Below are 27,889 nucleotides of genomic sequence, written 5' to 3'. Positions count from 1 at the left end.
GGGGCTCTCATTGAAGATGACGTCACGGCTCCGCCTACACTGCGTTACTATAGTAACTGCCCCAGTTCCTAAACTGTAATGGAAACGCAGCATTAAAGTGAGCCGGGCATAATAAGGCCTAACCAAACCGAGCGAGGCCGAGCGAGGCCTGCAGTGGAAACGCGCCATTAGATCTATAAAGGCCTTGGGGCTATGTTTGATTTAATTAAACACAATATATGCACTCCACTATGCTGTTGTAGTATTTACTGTATCTAAAGCTCTTAATATGATTGCTCATATTTCAAGCCATCTTGTTCCCGGCCCCTTGCTTTGGATCATTTTCATCAACCGGCCCCATTCCAAACTAATTGAATAGCCCTGCTGTACAGAGTACTAGCCTCCCTGCAGATAAATTATGATTATCAATGTTATTTTGAAAGGATAATGGGTGAAGTAAGTATGAGTGATGGTCTAAACCCTTAAATCAACTTACATTACATTATTACATTACATTTAGCTGACGCTTTTATCCAAAGCGACTTACAATAAGTACATTCGACCAACAAGATACAACCTTGAAGAAAACAATCATATAAGTACATCAGGTTTCATAGAGCCAAACATTTCAAGTGCTACTCAACTGGCTTTAGATAAGCCAGTCCTTTATTAGTATATAAGTGCTTTGTTAGTAATTGTATGGATCGAAGTGGAGTCGAAAGAGATGCGCCGGCAGATGTGTAAGCTATCTGCTGGCCTGATGTCAATGGGGAGCTCATTCCACCATTTGAGCCACTTTGACAGTACTTTCCTAATTGTCACATCCATTCAACATTTGCATGCCATCTGTCTCCAGTAAGGCTTCACTGTGATCAGTACCTGGTGCTGGCACAGGAGCCCGTGGTCTTCTGGCGTGTGCTCCGCCGAAAGCTGGGGAGCTCTGCTGGAGGAGACTCGCTGCGCTTCTTAGTGGATTTCCTCAAACCTAGGGTGAAAATAAAAAGGTCACATGTAAGCCATGTGGACAAGGTGCCAACACTGGTATCAAGTTCTTTAGTCTGGGATAAATGCTCAGGAAAATGTAGGCCAGGGCAAAGACAAAATGTGAGTTAGTTTCACTTCAATGCTTTAAATAAAAACCTGGAAAGTACGAAACAAACATTTAGTTCCACGAACATCAAATCCCATGAAAGTGTAGCGTGCTACCAGTGACATGCTAACAGCAGGTGTAGTGTTCGGTTGCAACATCGACATGTGACACAAACGACACTGATGAGGAAATTGTTCAGCCTTGGGTAAGGCCGTTTGGTTTTGCCTCTGACTGATATCATAACAGCCGTCAGGACCTGAAGCTTTAATTATTCAAACTAATTTATTCCCACAATCTGCCAAAACTATGAAACAACCCAAAGGCAGTCAGTACTACGTAAAGTTATCCTTTTTATTTTACATTTACATTATAGACAATTATCAATATAGACTGAATCAAACCATTTCCCCCTGACAAGACCCGTGTGATGTTTGTGAAGGATTTGAGACATTGGTCATAATAATACCCCCCCCACAAACACCCCCAGAGGGATGGGCATCATTCAGGTTTTAACGGAACTACTACTTTTATCGAGACCGCTTATCGATCCGGTCTTTAACGGTACTCTTATCGGTTCTTTGGGAGAAAAAACTAACATTGCTTTTTATTTAAATTAAATACATAATATTTCACATCAAAAGAAACAACAATGTTTTAACAAATCGTATTAAATAATCTGATGACAGAACTGTAAACAGAATAGCTGAAACTGTAACAAAATAAATAACTCAGTTTCCTCTAATCATGAACCCATGTTTGAATCATGGAGTTAACTCCGTGTGTTGCTGCTAGCATACATAACACCTGACGTGGAAACGTTACTCGTGGACGGGGCTACAGAGCTGCTAGAAAGACGGTCCAACCCGGTGCATTCCTCCGTCTGGATGTGGAGCACTTTTGATAAATGTTTAGACAAACTGGTAACTGTGTTACCGCCCTTACACGATAAACTCTTATTGCACTTTTGGCAACGAGCATTCTCCACATCGAGACGGGTAAAGTTTAACCACCTTGGAGCGCGTTCTCTCCGCCATCTCCCGTGTGTGTGTGTGTGTGTGTGTGTGTGCATGTAGCAGCTGCGTGTGTAAACTGCCCCGCCCCCTCGCACACAGAAGGGGGAGAGAGAATCTCTCGTCTGGATTGGAAAGATCGAAAATACAAAAAATAATCATAGACCTATTTTGCAGTATTAGAAACGGAGTTGGCGACACTAAAACTGCAATATAATGTTTGTGTAGCAATAATACATATGAGATATATTTTAGATGTCTCCAGTACCGATAAAAATACCGTTAACGTCGGAGCTTAACGGTACCACGGTCTTTAATAATAGGGCCTGTTTAATACCGGGGCTCGGTACCCATCCCTACACCCACAAGTTATTCACAACAAGTTTAGAGAATAAATTAATACTATAAATGAAATACAAAGGCTTTACTTGACTGAGGACTTTCATAGCGTACCAACACTGATACAGTTTTGTCAAATGATCGATTTAAAACCAACGAAATCCCCAGTGTATCATGATTATTGTCCACGGGTCTGTGAAAAGAGTAAAGCCTGATATTGTGTATAGGAAAGGCTCGAGTGTAGCCTGTGCAGAGCCCTGAGCCGCTGACTAGATGGGTATTAATAGTAACCCAAGCCATGGCCCTATGACAGGACAACCTTCACGCTGGGGCTGTGACGCATAATTCAGAAGTACAAAAATAAACATTGAAAGTTTAGACCAAATGAATTAAAGATACATACAACTTAAATGTTGAGTTAATTCAAATGTATCTTTGCATTTTCCCCATGAAACTCAAAACAAAGCTTGTCTGTAGCCACTTGAACCAATCAAACCTATTTCCCTTTTGACTGGGTGGCAGTTGTACCACTAAATCTAAATCAGAGTACCTGTATTCGTCCCACAGAGGGGACACGTGCAGCGTTACAGCAGGAAAGAGCCACAGCTTAGTGTTGCATATTTTACATGCGTTTTAAAAAAAAAAAAAGTACTAAGTTGTAATATGTAATATATCAAGGTAATCAAAAAGGCATTGTGAAACCTAAAGCCATACAAAACCACTTCAACTCAAGCATAATGCAAATTGGATAAGCTTACTCGCCATTATATCGTAAAATAGCAACATGTAATGTGCGTGTAATAAATAAGAGGCTTAGATTCGGAGATATAAAGAGGGAGATGAAGTTCTTCCCTTGTCAAAAGCAGTACACACACACACACACAGAGAGAGACACACACTATACAGAGAGTGAGAGACACACACACTATACAGAGAGTGAGACACACACTATACAGAGAGTGAGAGACACACACACACACAGTGAGAGACACACACACACACACACACACACACAGAGAGAGACACACACTATACAGAGAGTGAGAGACACACACTATACAGAGAGTGAGAGACACACACACTATACAGAGACACACACACACACACTATACAGAGAGACAGAGACACACACACTATACAGAGAGACACACACACTATACAGAGAGACACACTATACAGAGAGACACACACACAGAGAGAGAGACACACATACACAGAGAGAGAGACACACACACACACACATACAGAGTGAGAGACACACATACACAGAGAGAGAGACACACACACACAGAGAGAGAGACACACACACACACATACAGAGTGAGAGACACACATACACAGAGAGAGAGACACACACACACACACACACACACACAGAGAGAGACACACACAGACACAGAGAGACACACAGACAAATACACACACAGAGAGAGACACACACACACACAGAGAGAGAGAGACACACACACACACACACACATCAGCTGGTGGGCTAACACACTCGGCCAACTTAGGAGGGGTCTCTCCATTTGGGCCCAGGGCCCGAGGCACAGAGCCCACCTGAGCTCACCTAGCTAGAACAGCCCGACCCACCCTGAACAGCTCACTCACTTCCTGCACACTAAACATATACTGAGATATCTGCGGCTCTGCCCGACTGACATACGAGTGCAACTATACATCAGTGATTGTTCTCTAACCAACACGTCACAGTACAGAATGCTTATTTCTTAATGTCAGATACCACATGGAGGTTGTGTTTCCTCTAGTCAGATATTGCCTAACAACCATTACGCAATTTGTCTACAATACATTGTTAAATTAAATAAATGGTTTTTTAATGCATTTAACATATTTGCCTTATTTTGTTTATTATTTATTACATAGAAATGTGTTTTAACTCAGGCAAGTACAGAACCTTGAGAATTACCTTTGGGTAGGGTTAGGCCGTTTTGTTTTGTTCATAATTGACAGACTCTCTTATCCCAATCACCAGTGGGACACTTTGGTAAGTTGGCAGCCGATTTCGACAACAAATATATTTGCAATGCTAAACCGCCAAGTCACATGACTATAAACAAAAACATACTGAATTTGAATCTGTCCCATACCTGAGAGTTCCTACGTGCTCCACACTGACAATCGAGCAGCCAGCAGTATTTAGGGATGTAGCTATTCTCCAGTTTCAGGCCACTGAAATCTGAGCCAGTTCAGCAGCTCAGTGCAGCCACACTAACCACAAGTAGATAACGCTCCACAACACACACACACTGTATGCAGCGTGTCCCCAACTGTATTTATACATGATGCATGCACAACATGTCAGACCTAAAAGGCTCTAGTTGTGTGCGAAATCATTCCTTATTTTATAATGAAGTATGTTTACATCCGCTAGTTTATTTTTAGTGTCCGAATACAGAGTATAGAAATGTCATTACTATATAGCGCATTAGGATAATCCCAAAGTAGTAGAAAAAGTAGTGTCCACTAAATGTATAGTCGCAGAATGTAACGCATCTAAATGTTATGGATGCTAAATTACGGCTATGTCATCAATATGGACGATTGACCTGTGGTGAATGTTTACGTCTCAACTGGGAAGCAGTTGAACCAAATACAGTTAGAGTTTGTAACTGATGCCGTGACATTTATTTCCAGAGGTGTTAGCGGCATCGAAGCTCACAAGATTAATGTGTCGACCCTTCTGTCGATTATAACCCTGAAATATTGTTAGACAAATCCGTAAAAACCCTTGCAGATACTTCCCTCAATGCCGCTGTAAAGGAGAGAGCAGCACACACTGTGGATCGCTATGATCCAGAGGGGATCCAAACACAGGTAATGTGACTCACTTGCTAGTTTAGCTTGTAATCCTGATGGCCCAGGTTTGGAGGTCTCAGGTTTGGAGGATCCGGGCAAGGACAGTTTGGGTTTTGGCAGGTTGACTTTGGGGTTGAAGCGAGCTGCCCACTCGAACTTGGAAGAGCTGGCGGCCTTGGCCTGCTCCTTGTCACGGGTACTGCGGCGTGGGGAGGGGCTGGAGGCCGAGCGAGAGCGCCGTGCCTTGGTCTGATCTTTTCCCTGTTTGACTCGGGCGCCCTGCGTGGTGGCGCTGTTGGTGCCTGCGGTGGAGGAAGAGGAAGAGGTGGAGGCAGAAGAGGAGGAGTCCGTCACGTTGCTACACCCAGCTTTGGCTGAGGCGGCCGATTTTGACGCCAGCTTGGTGGGTTTTGCAGTTCTGCCCTCGGTACGATTGGGGAGGGGCCCAGCGGTGCTACTTAGACCGGGGAGGGAGTCCGCTTTCTTCCGTTTCGGGATTGGTGAGGCCCCGGCGGCCCCGCTCTTCTTGCTCTGGCCTCGACCTGACGATGCAGGTGGTTCTGAAGCAAGTGATCGCTTCTTGGACTTCGCTGGTCCTTTCTTGGTCTCAGAGGTATTGTCTCTGGGTGCTGGGAGTGCTTTGGGCTTCTTGGCAGGGGTAGGTCCGAAGGTACTAATTTGGTCCGGAGCCTCGCTTCGCTTCAGCCCTCGGGGGCCTTCACTCTTTGACTGTTGGCCTGGTCGCTCTTGTTCGGATGTCCCTGCTGCCTCCGGGTCGTCTTGCAACACAAATGAAGCCACTGACAGAGAAAGACCGCTTCTGCCAAGAGGGAAAACAAAAACACATCTTATAAAACTATCCAAACTGTGAAAAAGGATTAATCACCATAACACATTAATTGTAGTCATTGAAATGTAGGGCTGTGAAATTAATCATATTGAAATAAAACGATTATTCATTTTATAAAAAATAAATGTAATTGTTTTTTCAGTCATTATACTTAAAGTTCAGAGTAATCAACTGATAATCGTTTTTAATAATCGTGATATCAATTATTGACCAAAATAATCGTGATTATGATTGTTGCCATAATCGCACAGCCCTGTATAACGATGGTGGACACACATGCACACACAATAAGCACCAAGGAGAGGAGAGGGTACCTTCTTGAGCTGTGCCCTTTGGACTGGCCAGTGGCTGAGCTGGCTGCGGCTTTGGAAGCCTTAGAATTAGGTCTTCTACTTTCGGGTGGGGAATTTGCTTTATGTTTAACTTGCTCTGACTGCAACCTGTGAGGTTGGAAATTAAAGAGCAAAAGATAGTGTGGGTTTATGTAATCAAGCCACATAAAGAAAAGAGACATGATCAATCCCTGAATCATATAGTCTTACTGCGTCTCCATAGCCTCTGATCATTAACACCTCTGGAGTAACAGGATCTAAAATGAGTTAATCAGCATTTTACTATAATAATAACTATAAAGAAAACAATATAATCTTCCTTACTTATGTATTTAGCATTAAAGCAACATTCTTATCAACTTCAGAGAAATAAAAACATGACTCAAGTAAAAATATCCCTTTACCTAAAAGTTATTTGTTGCTCATTTAAATGAAATAAAAACAGCCTTCCCCCCCCCCCCCCCCCCATAAAACATGATAACTGCCTCTTAATTTGGATTTAGGTCTAATTTAAAGTAAGTGTGCAGGTCGACTCACCTTCCTGCAACTGTGTGGTCTTGTGGCTGGGCCGCAGCAGTGTTCCTCTGTGAACGGCGCAGTGACCCCCCTGGATTGGAATTAGGCCGGTTGGACATTGGCACCTCTCTCCTGAAGGGACATACCCTTTCTAGACACTACCATTCACTGCAACAAAGGAAAAATAAACCACATAAGAAAACGAATGTATTATATCTACACTTTCCAACCACCACAGGGTCGTCCATGGTTTGGAATGGGTTGCTGGGTGGTAGGTGACGGCTGATGGGGTGTTCGAAACCATCACGATCACCTCTCTAGTCTGTTTGAGGTGATCAGGGGAACAACTGTCTCATCAGTTTTCGTAAGATTGTACATCAAAGGAAACTCCCACCAGAAAACCCCTGACAAATCCTATTACTGACATGACCTATCAGCTAGGGGCAAAAACAGGCTGCCAAAAAGTTCATGAGCAGGGAACCAGACAGTTGTTCATATAAAAAAAAAGGTGGGCTACGGTTTAGACGGCAAATAATTATCGCTAAGTGAAGTAGAATTTTAAAATCTAAAATAAATTATTGAATCAATAATGTGCTTTCTTGAAAGAAAAAACAAGACTCAAGTAATATCCACTCGGTTCACTTCATGTCTTATATTTCTCATGTCTGCAAAAAAAGTGACCTTTAAATATCAACTCTTACTGTCGGTATCACATTATAATTATTGGTTTAGAAAACAGAGCAGTTTGCATCATGCTGTTAATAGTTGAGCCTATCACTAAGTGTCCTACTAACCCACTCAACTTGTTTGTTTTTTTAATATATTTGTATGTTAAAACTGTTGACAGGAGGAACAACTGGAATAAATTCACCCAATAATCCTCTTCAGAATATCCCCTTAAGTTATAAATACAACCCAAGATGTTTTTGAGTAATAATGAGCAATGTAACAGACAAATAAAATACCATTATGCAGAAATCAGGTCAAACAGAACCCACAAAAAGATAATTAAATGGCCATTATATTACATAACCAAAAGAGCTTCTTGTTGGGGTTAGGTGTTGGTATCATTTTAGTCAAGCGTGTAAAAGAATACGAATTTAACATATTAAGCATTATATATGAATAATTAAACAAGTAAATTACTCACTGGATTGATTTGTCACACACACACACTAGGGAAATGTTATCAATTGATACACAGAGGCTCTTAATCACAACCTAAAATACTTTTTTCCATCCAGAAAACAATGATTACAATTTAGTTAAGGTTTAAATCATGATATCCTTGATAATAAAATACGCCACACTTGGCAGCTCACAGGGCCATTTTAGGCCTGCTCTGACAGTGCATCCTAGTCTTTGTTTATTCTGACAACTGGTGCACCACTCGCGTATAATGTGATTAGTTAAGCGCATCAGACGATCAGCAGCTTGAAACACTCGCCTGTACAAAGTTTCTTACACTACATCACTAAACAAACACGACCGTGTCTATTTGTTATACCCATGATTTACAGAGGCCTTTATTTCTGACGTAGTTCTCTACCACCAGCAGCAGCAACTAGCATGTTTAGCCACTCATATCCTAGCTAGTCCTATACATTTTGACAGTAACTTCGTCACATCTATATAACACACATCTCAGTCGCAAAATGTTGATTATCATGACAGCCGAAAGGGTAGAAAGCGCATACCAGAGACTGGCAAGTAAAAGTTAGGCTAGCTAATGTAGCTGTGGTTACATGGAAATGCGTAGTTGGCGTACCGGTGTGTCAACCACTTTAGCCCCATAAGTAAACGCACTGCTAAACCCAAACAGCTACCCTGTCTGCGTTGTGTTGTTGTATGAAATGGCGACGGACAAATTCCTTAAAGTGGCAAATAACGATAACACTCACCTGGGATTAGCTCTATATAGAAAATGGCAGCATCGGCTAGACCGTCTTTCCCAATGTAATACAGCTAGCAGCAGGCTACGGCGTAAACCAGCCTAAGCTAACTTGGTATTCAGACTGCCATGACACACACTGATCTGTGTTTGGCTGATGGAGGAAAAAGCCATACATTCTTCGCAAGCAAGTTAGCTCACCTCCTGTACTGTTTGATGAGATGATCAAGTCAAAATCACACAACTGTCAAGTCGAAAGGTAACCAGGGAAATAAAAAAAATGCTCTCTTAGCATCTGTCAATGCAATGAGTACAGAAGTAGATATCGGAATCTATACGGAATGTTTTCTAAGCTGACTGAAGGCCAATGACAATCAACAACAAATACATCTGTTGTGCAATAATTACACCAGTTAAAATTATACTACTGGCTGCTTGTTTGTTTAGCAATACCCTGTAATATAACACTGCAATATATACATACATATTAGTAATTATAGTATGTCATCAGCTACCTCATTACTTTCTACTTGATTCACTTAATTTTTTTATAATGCTACTAATTACCTCTTTATACTTAATTATTATTTGATCTTAAATGTTTCATATGTGTGCATGGCACTTAAACATAATTGGTGTAAAGATGTAAATGTCCCCTCTGTTTGACCAACATTGGTCTTGCCACTTAATCTTGCAATATTTAATTTCTACTCAGTTTCTTCTTGCACTATTTTCTATTGTTTTGTATCAATGTATTTTATGTCATATATATCAATATTAATGTTGCATTGTTGGAGCAGCCTAGGGAAACACATTTGAATTGCCATAATCCCATTGTAGCTACTGTGCATATGACAATAAAGCCTTTGAATCTAATAAAGGGATTCTGATTCACTACAGCGCATGCTAGCGTGTTAGCTATTTTTTTGCCAGACAAAAAGAAGTTCTATAACATTCTCACTGTCAACACAGTAGAGTCTTCCTTATGTAGGTAAAAGGGGTAGAAACGAACAATATATTTAGCCAAGTACCTTGACAAGAATAACAAGAACCGATGCTACGTGTTAGCAAGCTAATGCTAGCTTAGCCAAATATCTTGACGAGAATAACAAGTAGCGATTGCTAACTGCTAGCTTAGCCAAAAAAGATTGTCTCGTCAATGACTCGCAAACAGTAGGCTGACAAAAATAAACACGCGACTGTTAGCTAGACACACTATTGCTAATAATTGGTATTAGTTTGGCTAATGTTAGCTGTCCAGTTGACAAAAAAAACACTGACCTTAACAAAACAGAACTACTGCGGGGCAGCAGTCACGTATATGACGTTAAGCGTTGTCAAACCAAACAAGAGCGTTAAAGCTATCACCAGCTAACCTTAGCATGCAAAGCTAATTAATATTAGCCTTGTTGTAGCTGGCTAACGTTTTGCCAGCTCGACAGGATGCCAATGGGAACAGCTTAGTTACAACTAACAGATTCAGCCTTTTTGGGAACAATCTGGTCATATGTTCCTATTAAAAATGCACAAGTTGTCTTAGCTAGCAGCTACAATGTTAGCTGCTAGCTAGCCAAAAAAAGAAATGGCCTCTGATACCTTTAGACACAAAAAAACAGGAAAGCAGGAACGGTATTCGAGATATTTTCGCAACACTGAGTCATAATTCCTCCGATGTATTTCGATATTGAATAACCTCGAAGGTCCACGAAACTGTTGGCTGAGATGTCACTGAAAATGTCCACCCTTTTGTATAATGTTGTTACCTATTTGTTCCAGTGTTGTAGTTGTAACAGACAGTGCACCAGCAGCTCCTCTTTTCTCTCTACTGCTAGTTTCACATCAGCTGAGGGGGCCTACAACTGCAATATACATCCGCGTGATTCATCCGCCAGGGACTACTTAACGCTACTTCTGGGTTTAGCTAACAGCATCTTGTTTTGTTTTTTTACGCTAAGTTTTCCCCGATACAATTTAAAACATGGCACACAGGTTTCGATATAAAGACGCCAGTTATATGTGTCCTATACGTAAAGATAATGATTGCACCACTGAAGTCATTGGTAACATTAGCTTGTCACAAATATGAAGTATCAATCCGCTGGGTCGTGAACCCCCCCGTCCCCCACACGTTATACAAACATAAAACAGTAATGTATATGATGTTTTGCTACCTGTACGGTATTCTTTCTTGAGTTGTAAGTTGGTGGTGTTGCAATAAAAAAAGTACGATACAAATAATAAATATTATGCTCAACATAACCTCTCATCAACAATATCAATGGTTTTCTTTGCAGTTGAGTACATTCTGATATTTTTAGTTGCTTTGCAGTTGTCATGGTTACAGATCTGCGTCCAAAAATGGCGTCTTTGCTTGGGGATCATCTTTTTCAATTCAGTGGTCAGGGTCCTCCTCCTTCAAAAGATTACTTCCAACTCATTGTCTCCAGAAATGAGGTTGAGTATTTCAGTTTCTATATAATAACTTTATGGTTTGATAAAACCATTATGTAGTTAAACTACAAAGCAAAGGCTAGCTTACATTTCATCTAGGCTACTAAATTAGTAAACGTTAGCTTGTTAGCTTTCAGTGGTGGAAAAAGTATTCAGATTCTTACTTGAGTAAAAGTACTAATACCACACTGTAAAATTACTCAATTTCAAGTTAAAGTACTGCATCGAAAATGGTACTTAAGTTAAAGTATTTAAGTATGATTAGGAAAATGTAGCTACTTCAAATATGACTTGGCTTAAAACATATTTTAAAAGCAAATGCAGCACATTTTTACTTTTAATATTTTTAGGGTTAGGTTTACTATTTTTTGAAGAAAATAGTTCTTAGCAGAATAAGTGTGAATACATTTTCTGTTAACCCACTCATGGTTTTGGTCACCTAAATATAATGGAGGATGGTTTAATCAATACAAAATAATCAACATTTAAGTTGTTCCTAAGTCCAGTTTCTGAACAGATATGAGGAGCTGTGTGCTAACTGCTAACAGCTAATGGTTAATGTTTTGGTTTTGTGGTTCAACGTCAGTGACGGCAGGCTGAGATCCTCACCGCTGATTGGCAACTGCGAAAACGCGACACGCGAATTTGACGCTCGAGTTGAAAAAATTGAACTCAAGCGTTTGTCACGGCATTCGCATCAACCGCTTCATGGGCGCCGTCGGAGCGGATTCGCGTCTGTCCGCATCTCTGCATTGACTTTACATATAATCGCGCCGCCCCCAAAAATCGTATCGCGTCTGGTGTGAACGCACCAGCAGCGTCCACACGGCGGCTTGCGTTGAAGCTTGCCGGTGGGCGTGTCTGAAACTCGACCAACAACCAATCACAATGAATCTCCCGCCCCGGACACACACGCACGTGGTTTGATTGGCTAGAGCTTGTACTGGCATATGATTTGATTGGCTGACGCTTCCGTCAGGGTCGGCTCCAGAACAAATCGAATGGGGGGGAAAGCATTTACCAAGGGGGGGCACACACTGCCGTCAACAACCAACACACAAACACCAACGCAACTTCAATTAAAAAAAACATGCTGTAAAGTGTCTTTCACACACATTGCAGGGGTGTAGTGCTATTTTATAGCGCGCCTATGACTTGTGCATACATGCACGGTTGTGGCACGACCACCAAAACAGAAACATATAAGGACATAGGCCACCATATGAAAAGTGTGCAAATGTATTTATTATCCTATCCATGTGAACATGTTTTAGGTGGGGGTGGACCTAACGTCCTCTAGGAGGGTCTGGGGGCATGCTCCCCCGGGAAGCTTATTTTTAAAATATTGAAGTTAAATGCATCAATCTGGTGCACTTTGAGAGCAAAATGAAGAGATCTATGGATAGCCTACATCTCTAAGCATCCATATGAAACAGAACTGTACACAAATGTACTTTTTCTTTATGGATATTTTACTAATCACTCCCCTTTTAAACTGTATTCTTGTGTTACTGTCCTATAGTATTTCATACCCGTTTTTCATTTATTCTCTTATTCTTTAATAACTATAATAATCATATAAAGGTATTCCTCGCAAATACTTGTTTACATAAATGGTGACCAAACCGTTTGAGACCCACTGAGATAACCTACACTAAAGTGAACTATCTAAACACTGAGAGAGTCCTTACCTCACTGAGCTGAGGTTATACGATCCTCTCAGTCTGACAGGAGAGGACTCTCCTCCACCTTGGTGTAGAAACAGCTCTTTATATCCGTTAGCATAGCTAGCTAACCAGATGCTAACAACAACATTCCACGTTACCACTCGCGCACTCACAAAATGCGCTCGTGCCACACACACACAGAGCCGAGCTTGAATGAAATACAGAGACCCAGAAGTACTTGTACTGTAGGCCTACTATATCATATTATTTTCGATGGCTTTACTGTATAATCAGTGTAACAGATGAACAGATCGCCACTGCGCTTTCATCTAAACACACAGCCACGTAATGATAACAAAACAAAGGTCGGGGGTCATTAGTCAAGCAACACACCAATCAGAGAGCAGCAGTGAGCACACCTCAGGCTGTGTTTTATATTTGTATTCTTTATTTCTGATGTATTTCACACAAAAAACCTTTAGTGGAAACGTTTTCACTTATATGATTTTTTTTTTAAAAACCCGGCAAAGTGGCAAGGCTTGCCCACCCTGCTTTGGGGGGGCACAGTGACTCATTTGGGGGGGCATGGCCCGCGAATGACCCCCCATGACGCCGACCCTGGCTTCCGTTGAAGCTTAAAAAGTTGAACTTTGCTCAACTTTTGAAGCGAGCAACGCGAGCAAAGCGAAGCGATGGAACCACAATGCAATTCGGCAAAGCGTGACGTCACCCCATTCAAAGTGAATGGGAAGAAGCGTTGAAGCTTCAACGCACGCCGCCGTGCGAGCTATATTCTGAATTTATAAAGTATGCCTACCTATATATTTACAAAAAAGTACAAAATTGGCCTCCACATGAAGTAGAGTAGAGGCATAAAGTATACAATTATAATATGTTTGTTTATTTTTTGAAAAGTTGAAGAAAGACTTTGTACCATTATTACAATTTCACCTCTTAAATTAAATTGAGTGAGGTAATCAGTGAATTGATGGCCAAATTATACAGGTTGACTTATCCAAGTTAAATAAACCTAACATAAGTATTCCTTGGAATTTATATGTACCATAAGCTCTTGGAATAAAGTAATAATGTCCTCACTCTGCCCGTACTGTTATTCAAACTTCAGGTAATATTGACATCTTGGAAGATTTCTGTTCGACTTGGTTGCAAGGGCGTTGCTCCCAAACAGCAGAAGATATCCCATCATGATTTCCTACAACAGAAAATGCTACAGCGTAAGGATTCTTCATTAGAACATATGTCCAATCATTGTTGTATACACTTGTCTGCGATACTAAACATATTTCCACTTCTTAAAAAAAAACAATTGTTTGTGCTCAGCATTTGCTTTAATGGAAATTCTCATTCTTCTCACCTGTAGAAGAAGTTGAAGCTGTTTTCGGGGATAGGATCCTTGAACACACAAAGTTACTTTGTCAAGGGAAGTTTGATTACCTGGAGCGCTTAACCGATGACATATTGCTCAAAATCCTGGCCAACCTAGAGCTGAAAGATACAACACAGCTGGCACAAGTTTCACAGAGATTCAGAGAGGTGAGAGCCTCTTAAAATTATACATTTACATATGACCCCTTGTGCTATTTTCCATTTCACTTTCCCTCTCTTTGATGTGTACCCTTGATCCCATGTATATTTGTACACTGATAACCACACCTCACAATCTGCATGTGTTTTATTATCTTTTGTGACCCTACCAGATCTGCAACTCTGAGAAGTTCTGGGAGCAGACTGTGAGGAATGGCTGTGCTGGCTTCACCAGGGACATGGAGGGCATAGCAAGTGCCATGGGCTGGAGGAAGATGTTTTTGACCTTTTTCCACACCAGTGGCAGGAAGGGCCAGCAGTAAAGCAATTGAACAGTTTATGACCGTTCTAAAACAACTGTAATACAAATGCTTTTACAGAGGATGGTTAGTCAGTATTCATGTGGTATTTTGTGAAGCAATATTCAGTGTTTTTTGTGAGTTTAAGTGAGTGTTCTTAAGATGACTGTTAGGTCGAATAAACTAAAGATGTATGTAAAAAAAAAAGTATATTATGGGTACTTTGGATGACAACAACTGACACCGGTATTCAATGGATAAAAACATGTTACTTGAAAATGGTGTATGTTGCAAAGAGTTTAAATCTGTAATATTACTAGTAAATAAAAAAATCGTATTACAGCCTTATCCCATCATGTTTCCTGAGTCATAAACCTAACTAACTAACTAATCCAAAAAGGCCTTTATATATACACTTTAGCAACCAGAGTCCTGCAGACAAACATTTAATCATCATATTGCCTACTTCCTGTTTACATTTGCAAGATAACGGTTGTTGCGCCCTCTGCTGAAACCCTCTGCGCTCAATGCTGTCTCTGCTTACAGCCAGCCTGGGTTTAACATGGTCTCTGTGCTTGTCATGTGTGCAGCCAGCAGAGGGAGCAACATGGCAATGAAAACTAGAGTCAGATGATGGGAGGAGGAAGATAAGCAAATAAACCCTTAGGTAACGTGTGCAAAAAAGTAATTCTGGTAACCATGTCCAGGCCTAAAGACCAGAACACACTTTTCTGGATTGCACAAACAGCTCTGTAGGGGCATCAGCTACACCGGTCCTACCTCAACTGAAACCTGTACAAGCCAACTACAGTAACCTAAGACTAAGGTATGCACTGCTTTTTTTTCTAACAGGCACCTTAGTGGACAACATATGGTACAATAAAGGTTAGCAAGACAGTCTTAAATACTGTCTTTGATTCTTATTGTCACTAAAGGATGACAAAAATAGAAACACAAGCATTAGTAATTGTCCGGTGTTAAGGGACGAGAAAATGGTGTGGTTTTCCTGTGTTATTTTAGAACTCCCCTCAATATTAAATAGTCTTCCATCCAAATGATAGCTAGGTGTTGGAATGATCTGACATAACTGCGTACAGTCTCGACTGGTCACCACTATGGCCTATTATTAGCTACTGAACATTGGATACCGCCTTCTGAGCCGAGTCTGGTCTAGGAGGGAAAATATTCATTACGTAACAATAAAGGATCTGTCTCCCAGAGCCACTTCCTGAATACCGTCGCAGCAACTAGGCCCCAAACCGAGGCAGAGCGGAAGCCTCATCCATTTGTTTGCTGGAGCGGTGTACAGCCGTTCTTTCCAGCTTATCCTTTGCCTCCACACACCCCTCCTTCACAGCTCCTCTTTGTGGGTCAGGGACGCAGCGGGAGTGACGCAGCAGTGGCAGCAGCCCTCCAGAAGTCAGCTCAACACAGTCCAATCAGGAAACCAGAATACACAGACGGGAAGAGCGAGGATGATGAAGGTCTGATCTGGTTCCAAAGGGAGAACGGGAGCCGGGTAATAGTCAATGTCTTTTTCCTCCTAAACAAACACCAGAGAGACTTCCACAGAGACAAAACCTTCCACACAGAGACATCTTGGTAGGCGACTCAACGTGTGAGTGCGGGTAATGGCAGTCACATAAATGCTACCAGGGATGAATGTCTTTCTATGCTAAGAGTGTGAATGCGTTGAGCATGAGGATGAGGCATGCTCTTCCTCCCCGCTGATCGACGTCTCTACAGGCTGTAGCTTACGGAGCATCACAAGCCTGTATATCCTGACCCAAACTAGCTGTGATGACAAGTGTGACTGACAAGGTTTTGCTTACAAAGTATTTCAAATGATCCACAAAACAGTCATATTTCAGCTTTCAGTAATGGCCGTGATTTGATTCCAATTTAGAACGATTTCTCAGTTCTTTGAAAAAGTAAAGCTTTACTAATGGTTCTCAATCCTGTGGACCGTGTATGCGAGATGAACGCAAATGCCTTTCAGTTTACATGCATTATTAGGATTGTATTAGTATTGTTTTATGTTAGAAAGACTACATGAAAACCATTAAACTAACAAAGCTTAATTAACATAGCTTGAATAATGGTTCTCAATCCTGTCAACCCTAGGTTATGGAACATATTTAGGATGGCCCAGGCAGTTCAAAATACAATGGCTTAGTAGTCCACCATATTTAGGAGTTACAAATAATTTAAAAGCCTTTATTTCCTTGGCTTAATGCAGATGAACTTCAGCTTACATGAATTATTGGACAAGTATATGTCGTACATAGCGTACAGGCAATGTTAGGGGATTGTTTTATGTTAGAAAGACCACTAGGTTGTTGACAAATGATCAGTTTGCCCACCGTCTAAACCTGCATCCAGTTCAAATCATCATAGTTACTAATAAAAGAAACGCCATGTTAAATGTTACAAATATAAAACTGTATATATTATCTTTAAATAAAACCTGGCTTGGCTTGACATAAATATAACTAGAGTTAACCTCCAACTACTCCTATCCCTTCACAATATTTAGGGTGTTGTTTGTTCATATGACTTCATATTATGTCTGTCTTTGCTGTGACTTAAACTTTATTGCTATGACGTTGACATGTTTGACTGACAGCAGTCTCTGTTCATCAGTCAGCTGTGGTGGTTGCTGCATCCCACTTCTATTCTAGCCAGACCCCCCCCCCCCTAGGTTTCCAAATGTAGCTTGTATAGCTCCAGTTATGGAAAGTATGCACTGAATCCACTTTTGCCTTGGATTGCTATTTAGTACTTAGTACTCTGGCTGCTGCCCAGGCTAATATAGGGGTCTTCAAGGAGGCTGTCTGCAGCAAAAATAGAAGACTGAGTATTTGTGCATCACGAAACCAACACAATGTAATGTACAGAAAAAGGAACAGGACAAAACAGCAGCTAAGACCAAAAGCACAAACACCCCATGAATAGCTTATTTCCTTCCTTTAGGGCAGTGAGTACGAGCCTGCATAATGACATGGCACCTACTACTCAGCCTTTTGAAGTTATCGGTACAAGAAATGCACTTGATTTCAAACTGTTGTAAAGTGGGTCTCAGCCAGCATTAGGAAAGACCATACAGTGATATGACTGCACTCAGTTGTGTAAATTAAAGAGCTGCTTGTGTCCTCAGAGGCTAGCGAGAGGCTCACAGTGCCACGTCGGGTTCAGCCTCCTCCCCTCCCCCTCGTCTGCAGTGCTGACGCATCTGCTGCCTTTGCATCAATCAGCAGCCTCTATATAGGTACACCGAGAATCCCCTCTAATAACAGGACTGTTGTTCCCACCCTCAGCCACGCTTTCACTTTGCAAGCTCACTGCGATAGTGAGAAAAAGCATCGATGAACATCTGTCCTCTATGTGCTCTGATGCACAATAGGACAGTTCCATCTTCTCTCTGGCTCTGCATTACCTAACCACAGTGTCTGCGTAAGCACAGGCTTTGGTGTTATATATTGCTGCACGGAAACACGATGTGTGCATGAAGCAGATGGTGCAGCGTTATGCATTGAAGGTGCATGTGAGATGATTTAGTTTCATGCAAATGACGTTGTTCCTTCTGGTCAACATGGATGCAGTGGGATACTGCTGGTGATATTTAATTCAGCATTAGTACAGCAGCGTACCCCTCACTCTGCGCTGCCACCAGCAATGCAGCTGAGCGCTTTCTATCAGGCTGTATCATTGAGCACAGAGCTGGTGTGTGATGTAGCACCCAGCATCTCTCCGCTCTCCCTACACTCCTCTGCCACGCTTAATAAAAGTTGCCGCTTCCTGTTCAGTGGCTCCACGACGAACGCTTCAGTTGCCCAGCTAGCACAAAAGACAGACCCATACTCCGGTTTAGCTACATGCCGTATGAACTGCGAGTTGTTGGTGTAGTGGGACAGGAGATGGAGAGCCAGAGGACGGCAGGGCAGATGTAGCTTAGGACCCGGGCTGCATGGAGAGAGGCGAAGGACGGTGAAACGGGAGTCATCTGCACACAGAGAGGGAGGGAGAGGAAGACAGACGTCAGAAAAAGATCTGCTTCTGACAGCACCACTGTTCAGCGACCATCATAGAAAGAAAACTACTTTCGCTTTGCTCTCACAAAACTGTTTTTCACGTATAGTTTGTATATTGAGGGCTTTAGAGAAGGGACACTGCATGACACCGTTTCCTGTTCGCCGTGCATCATTCTCTCAGATTTTCTAAGGTATGTTTGCACGGTTTCCCTCAATTCGTTACCTGTTTCTGAGCGGAAGTGCACTTTGTAGAGAAGCGTGAAGTGGCTTTTGCTTTGACGTTTCGGTCTTTGTTTGACAACACTGTGTCTATACTATACTGTCATTTTCTTGGTTTGTGGTTTGCTGTGTGGGGATTTTTATTTCACAGTTTGAGACGTAAAAATATAAATAATATCACATGAGCTTTGAAGGGAAAGTGTAGGGTGGGTGTGGCACAATCCTAAACGTTTCCGCTCAGCATGTGTTATACAATACACAACAATACTGGTGTAAAGTCTGAAAAATGACAGTGGTTAAGTAAAAAAAGCCTCATAGATGAAAAGACGTTTATGTAAACAGCAGAAATCAGTTCAAAGCATCACTTGCTGTTATCAGATGAGAAAGTCCTTTGGGTAGCATTTCTGCTGCAGACAAAGACACACACACCAACACACACACACATACACACAAAGTACATTGAGGCAGAGACAAAGGCAAACCTCGTCGCTCTGTGGACGGCTGCGAGCGGCAGGTTCTAAGAGAGGGCAGGATGTTTGTGGGAGAGAGGGGACCGAACACCCGGACAGCTAAACACACTCACTTGCTATCAGGCTGAAACCCAATAAGTGCTGCGCCATAGCATGTTACCATGACAACGGAGGCCTGTCTGAGAAAGAAGGCAGGAGGCTGTGTTTTCAGCCGATGGAGAGGCTTAAAAACACGGCGGCCATATTGTATTTGTTGCACGAGGACAAAATTGATTTTTTTTTCTTTTAAATGAAATCACTGATTAGTTACGTAAACGCCTTGGAAGTAAATGAGCAATACTGTGAATGTATGTCCATGTACTAATTTCCAAATGATGATGCGTATGGTAGATAACATTTTTTAAACACGAAACAAATTAGATATAAAATAGAGCTGCCTCTTGATTTAAAATAGCATGGGACCATCTTCACAGTATAATTGAAACAGATTAAATCTCATATCATGACAAATGAAGCCCTTTTCGACCTGTTTTTCACTCATAAAGCACCAAGAACAAAGAACAAGTTCACAACAGAGAGACTTTGAAAACAGCTCTCTGCCTTCAGAGTAGCAGTTTGCTGAATTGTCTTCCAAGGAGGAAATTCCACCGCTGTATGACTTTCATTGCAGCCTTAAATGAGGATGATGTCAGGTATTTAAATAACGTTGATGCAGGTGTGATGATTCATCCCTTACAAAGGCAAGCTGAGAGCAGAAATGCAGTCAGCCTGAGACATGCTATATGACTCATAGACCCATGCACTATAGACAAACTACCATGACTCTGTTATGCGTAGGCCAAAGTTAGAACTTCCTATTTCCAAAGTGAGAATGAATGAACTTTCCTCTATAATGTTGCAAATCATTTAGTTTCTTACTTATCCACAAATGCTGCCATGTCGATATGCATTGCCTGTCTGGGTAGAAATCTGTGCAGCGCGTGTTATAACTGGAGGACTAAGTTTGTGTCATTAACAGGTCCTATTATGCTTTTTGGGGTTTCCATTTCCTGTAGTGTGTTATATGGATTTCTGTGCATGTAAATGGTCGGCAAAGGATAAAATCCCTGTGTCCCCTCCAGAGGGAGTTTCTCTCCCACACACCCTGTCTGAAACGCCTCCACAGGACCCCTTTGTTTACTTCTGTAACATAGTGACATCCCTATGTAACACTCCTGCTTCAATTTGCTAGCGCTCCAACACATTGTGACGTGTTTCCATGCTTTAATGTTCAAAAAGCTCTTTACTTTTCTCATGCAGCCTGTTCTGCAGCACCTCTATTCAGTTCTATTCTACTCAGTCTGCTCTGATTGGTTAGCTGGCCGCCTCTGTTGTGATTGGTCAACTGCTTAGAGATGTCTCTACCCTTAGCCTATCACGTGGGCCTTTTAAGATAACGTATTTAGTACAATACTTTAAGCATTTCTGCTGCGTTGTAAAGGCCCAAAATGTTAGTGTATCTAAAGCAGGGATTATTCTGCTCCTGTGCTACATTACATTGTATCAGTGGCTGCCATTTCCCTCATGAGGCATTCATGAATTATTTCCTGAAGTTGCTAGGGTTGACACATTTTTTTATCTGGGACAAGTGAACGGATGTCACTACTGCCAACTGACGGAAAAAGGGAGCAAACGAGTAATTAGTGCATAACTGTCTGCATGTAATTTACATATTAACCCAGGCCATGAGAATAATAAGACTGTCATGACAACTAAACCAGGCTGCAGAGCTGTGGAAGTACATGGAATGGATTTACCACCCAAACGGAGTTATTATCAGCAATAATGAGAGAGAAATCTACGACTGAGTTTATTTTAGCAGGCGCAAGCAAAGACTTCTCATCAATACAAGTCTTAGAAATCATCTCACGACTTCTGTTTCTGGGATTAATGCAATATGAAATTGGGTTGATCATGACATGAAGACTTCAAATATGAAAAACTAAGCTACCGTAATTTTTGAATAATATTTAAAGGTAAATTCTAGATCAGTGGCAACATTATTGACTCATATATTGAGTCATGTCCTTCCACGAAATGTCCAACTGTTAGTACTCTTATGTAATCTCAGTATTGTACATCACACTGCCATCTAGATGTTTTCTTGTGCAACCCGCTGCAGCATTCAGGAGTTCAATGCCTTGCTCAAGGGCATCTTGACAATAGGATTAATAGACATTACTCAAACAATCATTGCTCCAATCATAGCACTGACAAATGTTTGATAGCCCAATGTGACAGTAAAGTCTAAATAAATGTACTTGTATTACATTAATAAGGTTTTCCTAATAAAATGAGAAAAGCTTTAAATAAAAATCCCTTATAGCCCTTAGAAGAGATTAAAAACATCTTCACAAGAGAAACAAGAATAAAAACAAATTCAATAAAAGAGTTAGGATAGTAGGGGCACAATCCTAAACTAGTATAATAAAGGCATCCACCATTCCAAAGATTATGTATTGATGTGTACATTCTGTATTTAACTCAGCACATGTTTAATTCATTCAGGTTTAAATTTAATGTATTTATTTCAAGATGGAGATTATGACGTATTGACTGTCTGTTTTGGCACTGGAGCTCATCTCTCAGGACATTACTGCCATCTAGTGTTAAAACACTAGAACAGCTAAAACATTACAAAAACAAAATGTACTCACATCTTCATTCTTATATAAAATCACAGCCTGATCCACCATTTTGATGAAATCTGAGTAACAATTATTTTCTCTTTCTTCTTTGTTTTTAGATGACTGTGGTGTCTCCATGCACTCAGAACCTGATGGATAGTGCTCATCCTCACACTGTGCTCAGCAAGCTCAATGAGCAGCGCTCACAAGGCCTCTTCTGCGACGTTACCATCGTGGTGGAGGATGTGAAGTTTCGGGCCCACAAGAACATCCTGGCAGCCTGCAGCGGGTACTTCAGGAACGCTCTGACGAAACCTGAGACATGGAGCTCCGACCAAGTGCTGGAGCTGATGGACCTTAAGTCCGAGGTGTTTGCCAGTATCCTGAACTTCATCTACTGCTCAAAGGTGACATCGCCGGGTGTCGAGGACACACGTGTGCTAGTAGCAGCTGGAAAAAGACTTGGCATTCCTTTTTTGGAGAAGCTTGCAGAACAAGAGAGGCAGGACCAATGTGTGAAATCCACAGACGGCATCAAAGCCACAGTGTCAATAAAAACGAAACAGGAAGCTTCCAGGCCTGAGAACGTTGACAGGGGGCCACGCATCACCAACGCCTTCTCTATCAATGAAGTGTGTTCTGGGACCAATCTTTTCACCCCTCTGGTCCAAACCAAAGGGGAGAGGCAGTCTCCAGAGGTGGGACAGCTTCCATCAAGTTCTCCTACAACCTCCTGCCTCAATGTGAACAATGAGACAACCCACGCCCTCTCAGAGCACTCGTATGCAGTGATACAATCATTTGAAGGCAAAGACAGCAGTCAGTGGGATAACAAGAAGGTCTTTAAACCAGCAATATCTCAGTCAAAGCAACTCAGTTACAGGAACGCAGGTCCGCTCAAAAAGCGCCACAGGCTGAGACAAAATTTGTGTCGAAGTATACTTCCAAGACCAGCTGAATCGCAAGCAGATACACCAAATACAAAAACCCAGACAGAAGCTGATGGTGTTTCTAAAGCACCTGTTGCAGTCATGACCCCACCTCCTCTTAGTTCAGAAGCAGAAACAGACAAATGCAAAGGCCCCGGGCTACCAATAGCCACTGACAATGTTCAAATGGAGTTAGATCCACCAACCCTTTCCCCTCACACTGAAGAAAGCATTTCAATATACGGATGTGAACAATGTCCGGAGATATTCACAAATCAGGCTCTTCTCGTCGTTCACTCAGAAGTACATAAAAAACGTTTTATCAGTCATTTGTTTTGCAAGTTTTGTCACAGAAAGTTCATACACCTCAAACGGCTGCGCAACCACGAGCAGCTCTGTCCCAAGGCTGTGAGAAGATCGCCTAATCAGGATTCTTCTGACATATTAACCAAAGAGGTGGAACTACATTCAGATTCAGACGAGCCTAACACTGAGAGCAACGCAATACAGTTTCCTTCTGCTGACCTCTCCACCCCAGAGCCCCTTGAAATGGACCAATCAGAGCCTTCACAGGACGAGAAGGCGGTGAGACCAGGCGGCAGTCAGAGGAGATACAACTGCAGTGTGTGTAAACGCGTCTACATCACCTTATCCAGTCTGAAGCGGCACGAAAATGTACATTCCTGGCAGAGAGCATACCCCTGTCATTATTGTAATAAAGTGTTTGCATTGGCAGAGTATCGAACAAAGCACGAAATCTGGCACACAGGGGAACGCCGCTATCAGTGCATTTTCTGCCTGGAGACATTCATGACATATTATATCTTAAAGAACCATCAGAAGTCTTTTCACGGCATTGATCCTAATCTAGCTGTTAAGAAAAAATCCGCTAACGGTGGTTTGAAAGCCAGTGTTTATCCAATCAAACTCTACAGGATTCTGCCTATGAAGTTTAGAAAGAGAAAATACAAGACATACAGTCAGACATTTTCAGAGGTTGATGAAACAGGTGACAAAGCCCCGCCAGAGAGCAACTCTCTCATCCCTCCGTTTGAAGAAAAGGGTCTCATCAGTAAGTCTGACTCTGTTTCATTCCCTCTGACATTCATGGCAACTCCAAAGATGGTGTCACCTGTCATGCCACGCATCAGCTTTGACAAGCCATGTGATCAAGATGTTGACCAAAGTGATTTGGAAAGAAAAGAGGCGGAGAATGAAAATTCACCAAACATCGACTTTGAGTTTCCCACTATAAGTTTCAAAGGTGATCCTACAGTACTTAGTAACTCAGGGCACATCAGTCATAATGTGCCGTTCTTTAACTCTTTGAACACTGTTAAAAAGCTAGGTGAGCTATCAGCTTCTGCAAAAAGGGTTGAGGATATGACCAAGGAGCTTCTTCAATCAAGCAATGAGAATCTGGCATACGATAAAAAGGTAGGGGCAAAGACTGAAACATATATCGCCAAACCTGCGTGCCCGGGTCCATCTGTGGATGGTGCCACCATGCCGCTCTGTCAGATAACAGTGAAAATAGGCAATGAGGCCATAATCTGCCGCCAGATCAAAAGTTCCAAGCTCTTCCCCAGAAAGAAAAGGAGAATCAGAGAATTGGGTGAAGAGGAGAGCTCCAGTCAGTGTCTTCTAACACGGGAAACCTCGGAGAGCCCTCGGGTCCGACTGAGACAGGAAGTCGCTTCTGCCAAAGCGCATACGAAGGCATACGAAGATCCTAATGACTGCGACACAGCCGACATGCTGTGGCGCCCTTACTATTCTTACAAATCCAAAAAGAAAACAAAGAAGTTGAGGTTCAAGCACAGAAAGGCTTTGTTTCACGGTTATCCTGAAACATCTGTAGATAGAACGGCTGCAAGTGAGGCCCACATCGAGAAAAGTAGTTGGCTGATAGAAGAGAGCACGTCCGGTGGGAGTGGAGAAATGAAACGTAGCCTCAGCAAGAACTCCAGCCCGAGAGCCACCTACATCTGTGACATCTGTGACAGCTCGTTCATCACAGAGACAGGTCTGAGAGCTCATGTTATTGGTTCCCACCCATGTTTCTGTCGCACATGCGGTAAACAAGGTCCTCCTGGTGAGGCACCGGCCGGTGGGGATTACATCTGCAGCAGCTGTATGGAGAATGGCTCCTGCTTTGATAATACATCACGGAGCCCCAACCCAGAGAAGAAGTATCGCTGCTCCTTCTGTCCCCAACGGTTTCTTTATCTTGCCACCAAGAGAAGCCATGAGAAAAAACACAAGGAGACAAACGAGGAGGGATATAACTCTGACAACTTCACACCGTGCTCTCAAAACTCCGCACACCTGCGTGAAGATACGAAACAAGACATACAAATAGAAAACAGTGGCAACCAAGGGGACGCTGTAATAAAAAGTGAAAGAGTGGACGAAGAATATCTTTCCATTGATAAAATGAATCCTAAAATAGAGGACACGACAGGTGACTTAGTGTCTTTACCTACCGACCAAGACATGTCATACTCCAAAATTAAAAGTCCGTTATCGCCGTGCATCGGCACAGTGTTTTCCCTGACATCCTCCAGGGTGAAAAATAAAATGCCGAAAAAAAGGATCAATCCACAGGAATCTATGCATCTTGTCTCAAAAAAGCAAATCTGTGACAGAGACAGTGACGGCAACAAGGACATTTTGATGGGGCAAAAAACGACCAGTCACAATGATCTTGATCATTCCTATAAACTCTTGAGGAGAGATGAATCTGAAACTCAAGGTAGCCACATTTCTATACACAAGCCGGAGAAATGGACGTGCAAAGAGGAGCCATTTTTCTGAAGATTTCTGAGGAAATCAATTGGCAAAAAAAGACGTTTTGGTGAGGAAATGTAAGAGCGTTGTCTTTGCAGCCGAGCTTAACGAAATGTTTTTGAAAGGACTAACAATAAGGACCTATGGTGCGTACCAGTCGTACTGGGAAGTTGGAAATCATAGCTGTGCATGACGTCAAACAAAAGTTGAGGTGTTCCAGTACAACACGTCAGAAAACCAAGCTCTAGCCAGGTTAGCTTAGCAGTACGAGTTGAAAACAACGCAATATGCTCTATTTTACACACATACTCCGTAGCAACATGTCCGCTTATAAAAGTTGGACAATAATGTGTGTACGACTGTTTTAAGGGGACATGATTATGACAGGAGTTGTAATAGACTGTACATTTCTCAAACTGTTCAGGGTTGGTGAGCTTCTCCTCACTTTTTGAGCCAAAAATCCAACTCCAGCAGCAGGATTTTAGACCAACCAGGACAAATGCAATGCACCACTAATACCAGTATACGCTGTCATTTATTTTCCCTCCAGAACTCAACAACGGAGTGTTATTTTTGTTGATAGGAGGACCTTCTGAAACAGACTGCACTTTGTCTGTTGTCTATGCATATATGGCAGACACACTGGCATGACTTAAAGCAATTAAATAGGATGGGTACGATGTGTTGGAGAACTGAAAAGCTGCCTAGTGTGGTGACATCTTCACTTTTTACATATATATGAAGAAAACTGTATGAACTGTCACACTTTTAAATTTCACGTTCAGTTACCTGGCGTGAGTTGCACTTTATAGTTAGACTATGCTTATTTGATTGTTAAATACATTGATTGATATATTAAGATTTTGAATCAACACGTGGAACTATTGAGATGAGAGTAACCACTTATGTATGTTTTAATATGTATCAAACATGTAATAATTCAAATAAATGTTGTTGATATTATAAACAGTTACATCCTGTCCTTCTTTGGCCTGGTTCTGAATCAAATATAAATGACTCTCGACTCACAGTTTTTGACTAACCACTGACTAATCACACTTACTAATGCTCAGATAATAAAGAGGATCATTACAGACAGCTAAAACGTAAATGTGTGGAGTGGAACATTTTTAAAACAGTAGGATTTGAACGGTCGTATTTTCACAAATCCTGTTCAGAGCAAAGAATTTCCTAAATATAAACCCACATGGAGGTTATCCGCTGCTCCCGGTCCTTAAGGGACCTGCCGCCCATCTGAGAAGTCCATTCCCTCGTTCCACACACACACACACACACACACACACACACACACACACACACACACACACACACACACACACACACACACACACACACACACACACACACACACATACACACACACACACACACATACACACACACACATACCATGTATACATCACTTCAGGGGACATTACATTGACTTACATGCATTTCCTGGAGACTTATCCTAACCTTAACCATAACCAACACATGCCTAACCCTAACCCTAACCCTAATCCTAAACCTAACCAAGTCTTCACCCTAAAATTAATGATTCCCCTCATGGGGACCTCCAATTTGTCCCCATAAGGGAAGCCAGTCCCCACACGTGACTATGTAAACAGATGTAGGTCCCCACAAGTATAGTAATGCTAGACCACACACACACACACACACACACACACACACACACACACACACACACTTCAGGGGACATTACATTGACTTACATGCATTTCCTGGAGACTTATTCTAACCTTAACCATAACCAACACATGCCTAACCTTAACCCTTACCCTAACCAAGTCTTTAGCCTAAAATAATGATTCCCCTCATGGGGGACCTCCAATTTGTCCCCATAAGGGAGGCGAGTCCCCACACGTGACTGTGTAAACAGATTTAGGTCCCCACAAGTATAGTAATGCTAGGCCACACACACACACACACACACACACACACACACACACACACACACACACACACACACACACA

General features: G+C 41.9%; 3 protein-coding genes across 20 annotated transcripts in view; 2 read left to right on the top strand and 1 right to left on the bottom strand.

The window, feature by feature from the left end:
• trip12 (thyroid hormone receptor interactor 12) overlaps nt 1-10,741 on the bottom strand; it is a 50,411-nt gene extending 39,670 nt beyond the window's left edge. For 5 of the 13 annotated variants that reach the window (XM_034216065.1, XM_034216071.1, XM_034216072.1 and 2 more), the window contains exons 1-5: nt 10,591-10,741; nt 6,958-7,104; nt 6,403-6,528; nt 5,271-6,058; nt 859-964 (exon numbers count right to left, since the gene is read on the bottom strand). In XM_034216065.1, coding sequence (XP_034071956.1) covers nt 859-964; nt 5,271-6,058; nt 6,403-6,528; nt 6,958-7,055 — 1,118 coding nt within the window. In that variant the 5' untranslated portion in view covers nt 7,056-7,104; nt 10,591-10,741. Of the gene's footprint in view, nt 1-858; nt 965-5,270; nt 6,059-6,402; nt 6,529-6,630; nt 6,678-6,957; nt 7,105-8,837; nt 9,061-10,423; nt 10,529-10,590 lie in introns of those variants that run through there. The other 8 variants (XM_034216068.1, XM_034216067.1, XM_034216073.1 and 5 more) reach the window with 8 other exon arrangements.
• Nucleotides 10,742-11,185: 444 nt separating this feature from the next.
• Nucleotides 11,186-15,031, top strand: fbxo36a (F-box protein 36a). Its single transcript, XM_034216063.1, has 4 exons — nt 11,186-11,281; nt 14,072-14,180; nt 14,327-14,499; nt 14,664-15,031. Exons 1-4 carry the CDS (start codon nt 11,186-11,188, stop codon nt 14,811-14,813), a joined length of 528 nt encoding a protein of 175 aa, XP_034071954.1. The 3' UTR covers nt 14,814-15,031.
• A 472-nt stretch (nt 15,032-15,503) lies between these two features.
• zbtb38 (zinc finger and BTB domain containing 38) lies at nt 15,504-26,857 on the top strand. 6 transcript variants are annotated; one of them, XM_034216056.1, is made up of 3 exons: nt 15,504-15,615; nt 16,165-16,308; nt 22,295-26,857. In XM_034216056.1, the coding sequence occupies exon 3, from the start codon at nt 22,295-22,297 to the stop codon at nt 25,919-25,921; it is 3,627 nt and encodes a 1,208-aa protein (XP_034071947.1). In that variant the 5' UTR covers nt 15,504-15,615; nt 16,165-16,308; the 3' UTR covers nt 25,922-26,857. The 6 variants fall into 6 exon arrangements, with proteins under 6 accessions (XP_034071947.1, XP_034071951.1, XP_034071946.1 ...); XM_034216055.1 differs by having other exon boundaries at nt 15,529-15,615; nt 16,147-16,308; XM_034216060.1 differs by lacking the exon at nt 16,165-16,308 and having other exon boundaries at nt 15,512-15,615.
• Nucleotides 26,858-27,889: the final 1,032 nt, after the last annotated feature.

This window comes from Gymnodraco acuticeps, unplaced genomic scaffold (assembly GCF_902827175.1).
Source record: "Gymnodraco acuticeps unplaced genomic scaffold, fGymAcu1.1, whole genome shotgun sequence".
Taxonomy (NCBI): Eukaryota; Metazoa; Chordata; class Actinopteri; order Perciformes; family Bathydraconidae; genus Gymnodraco; species Gymnodraco acuticeps.
Note: the sequence above shows the minus strand (reverse complement) of the source record. Positions and strands in the feature narration are given on the sequence as shown.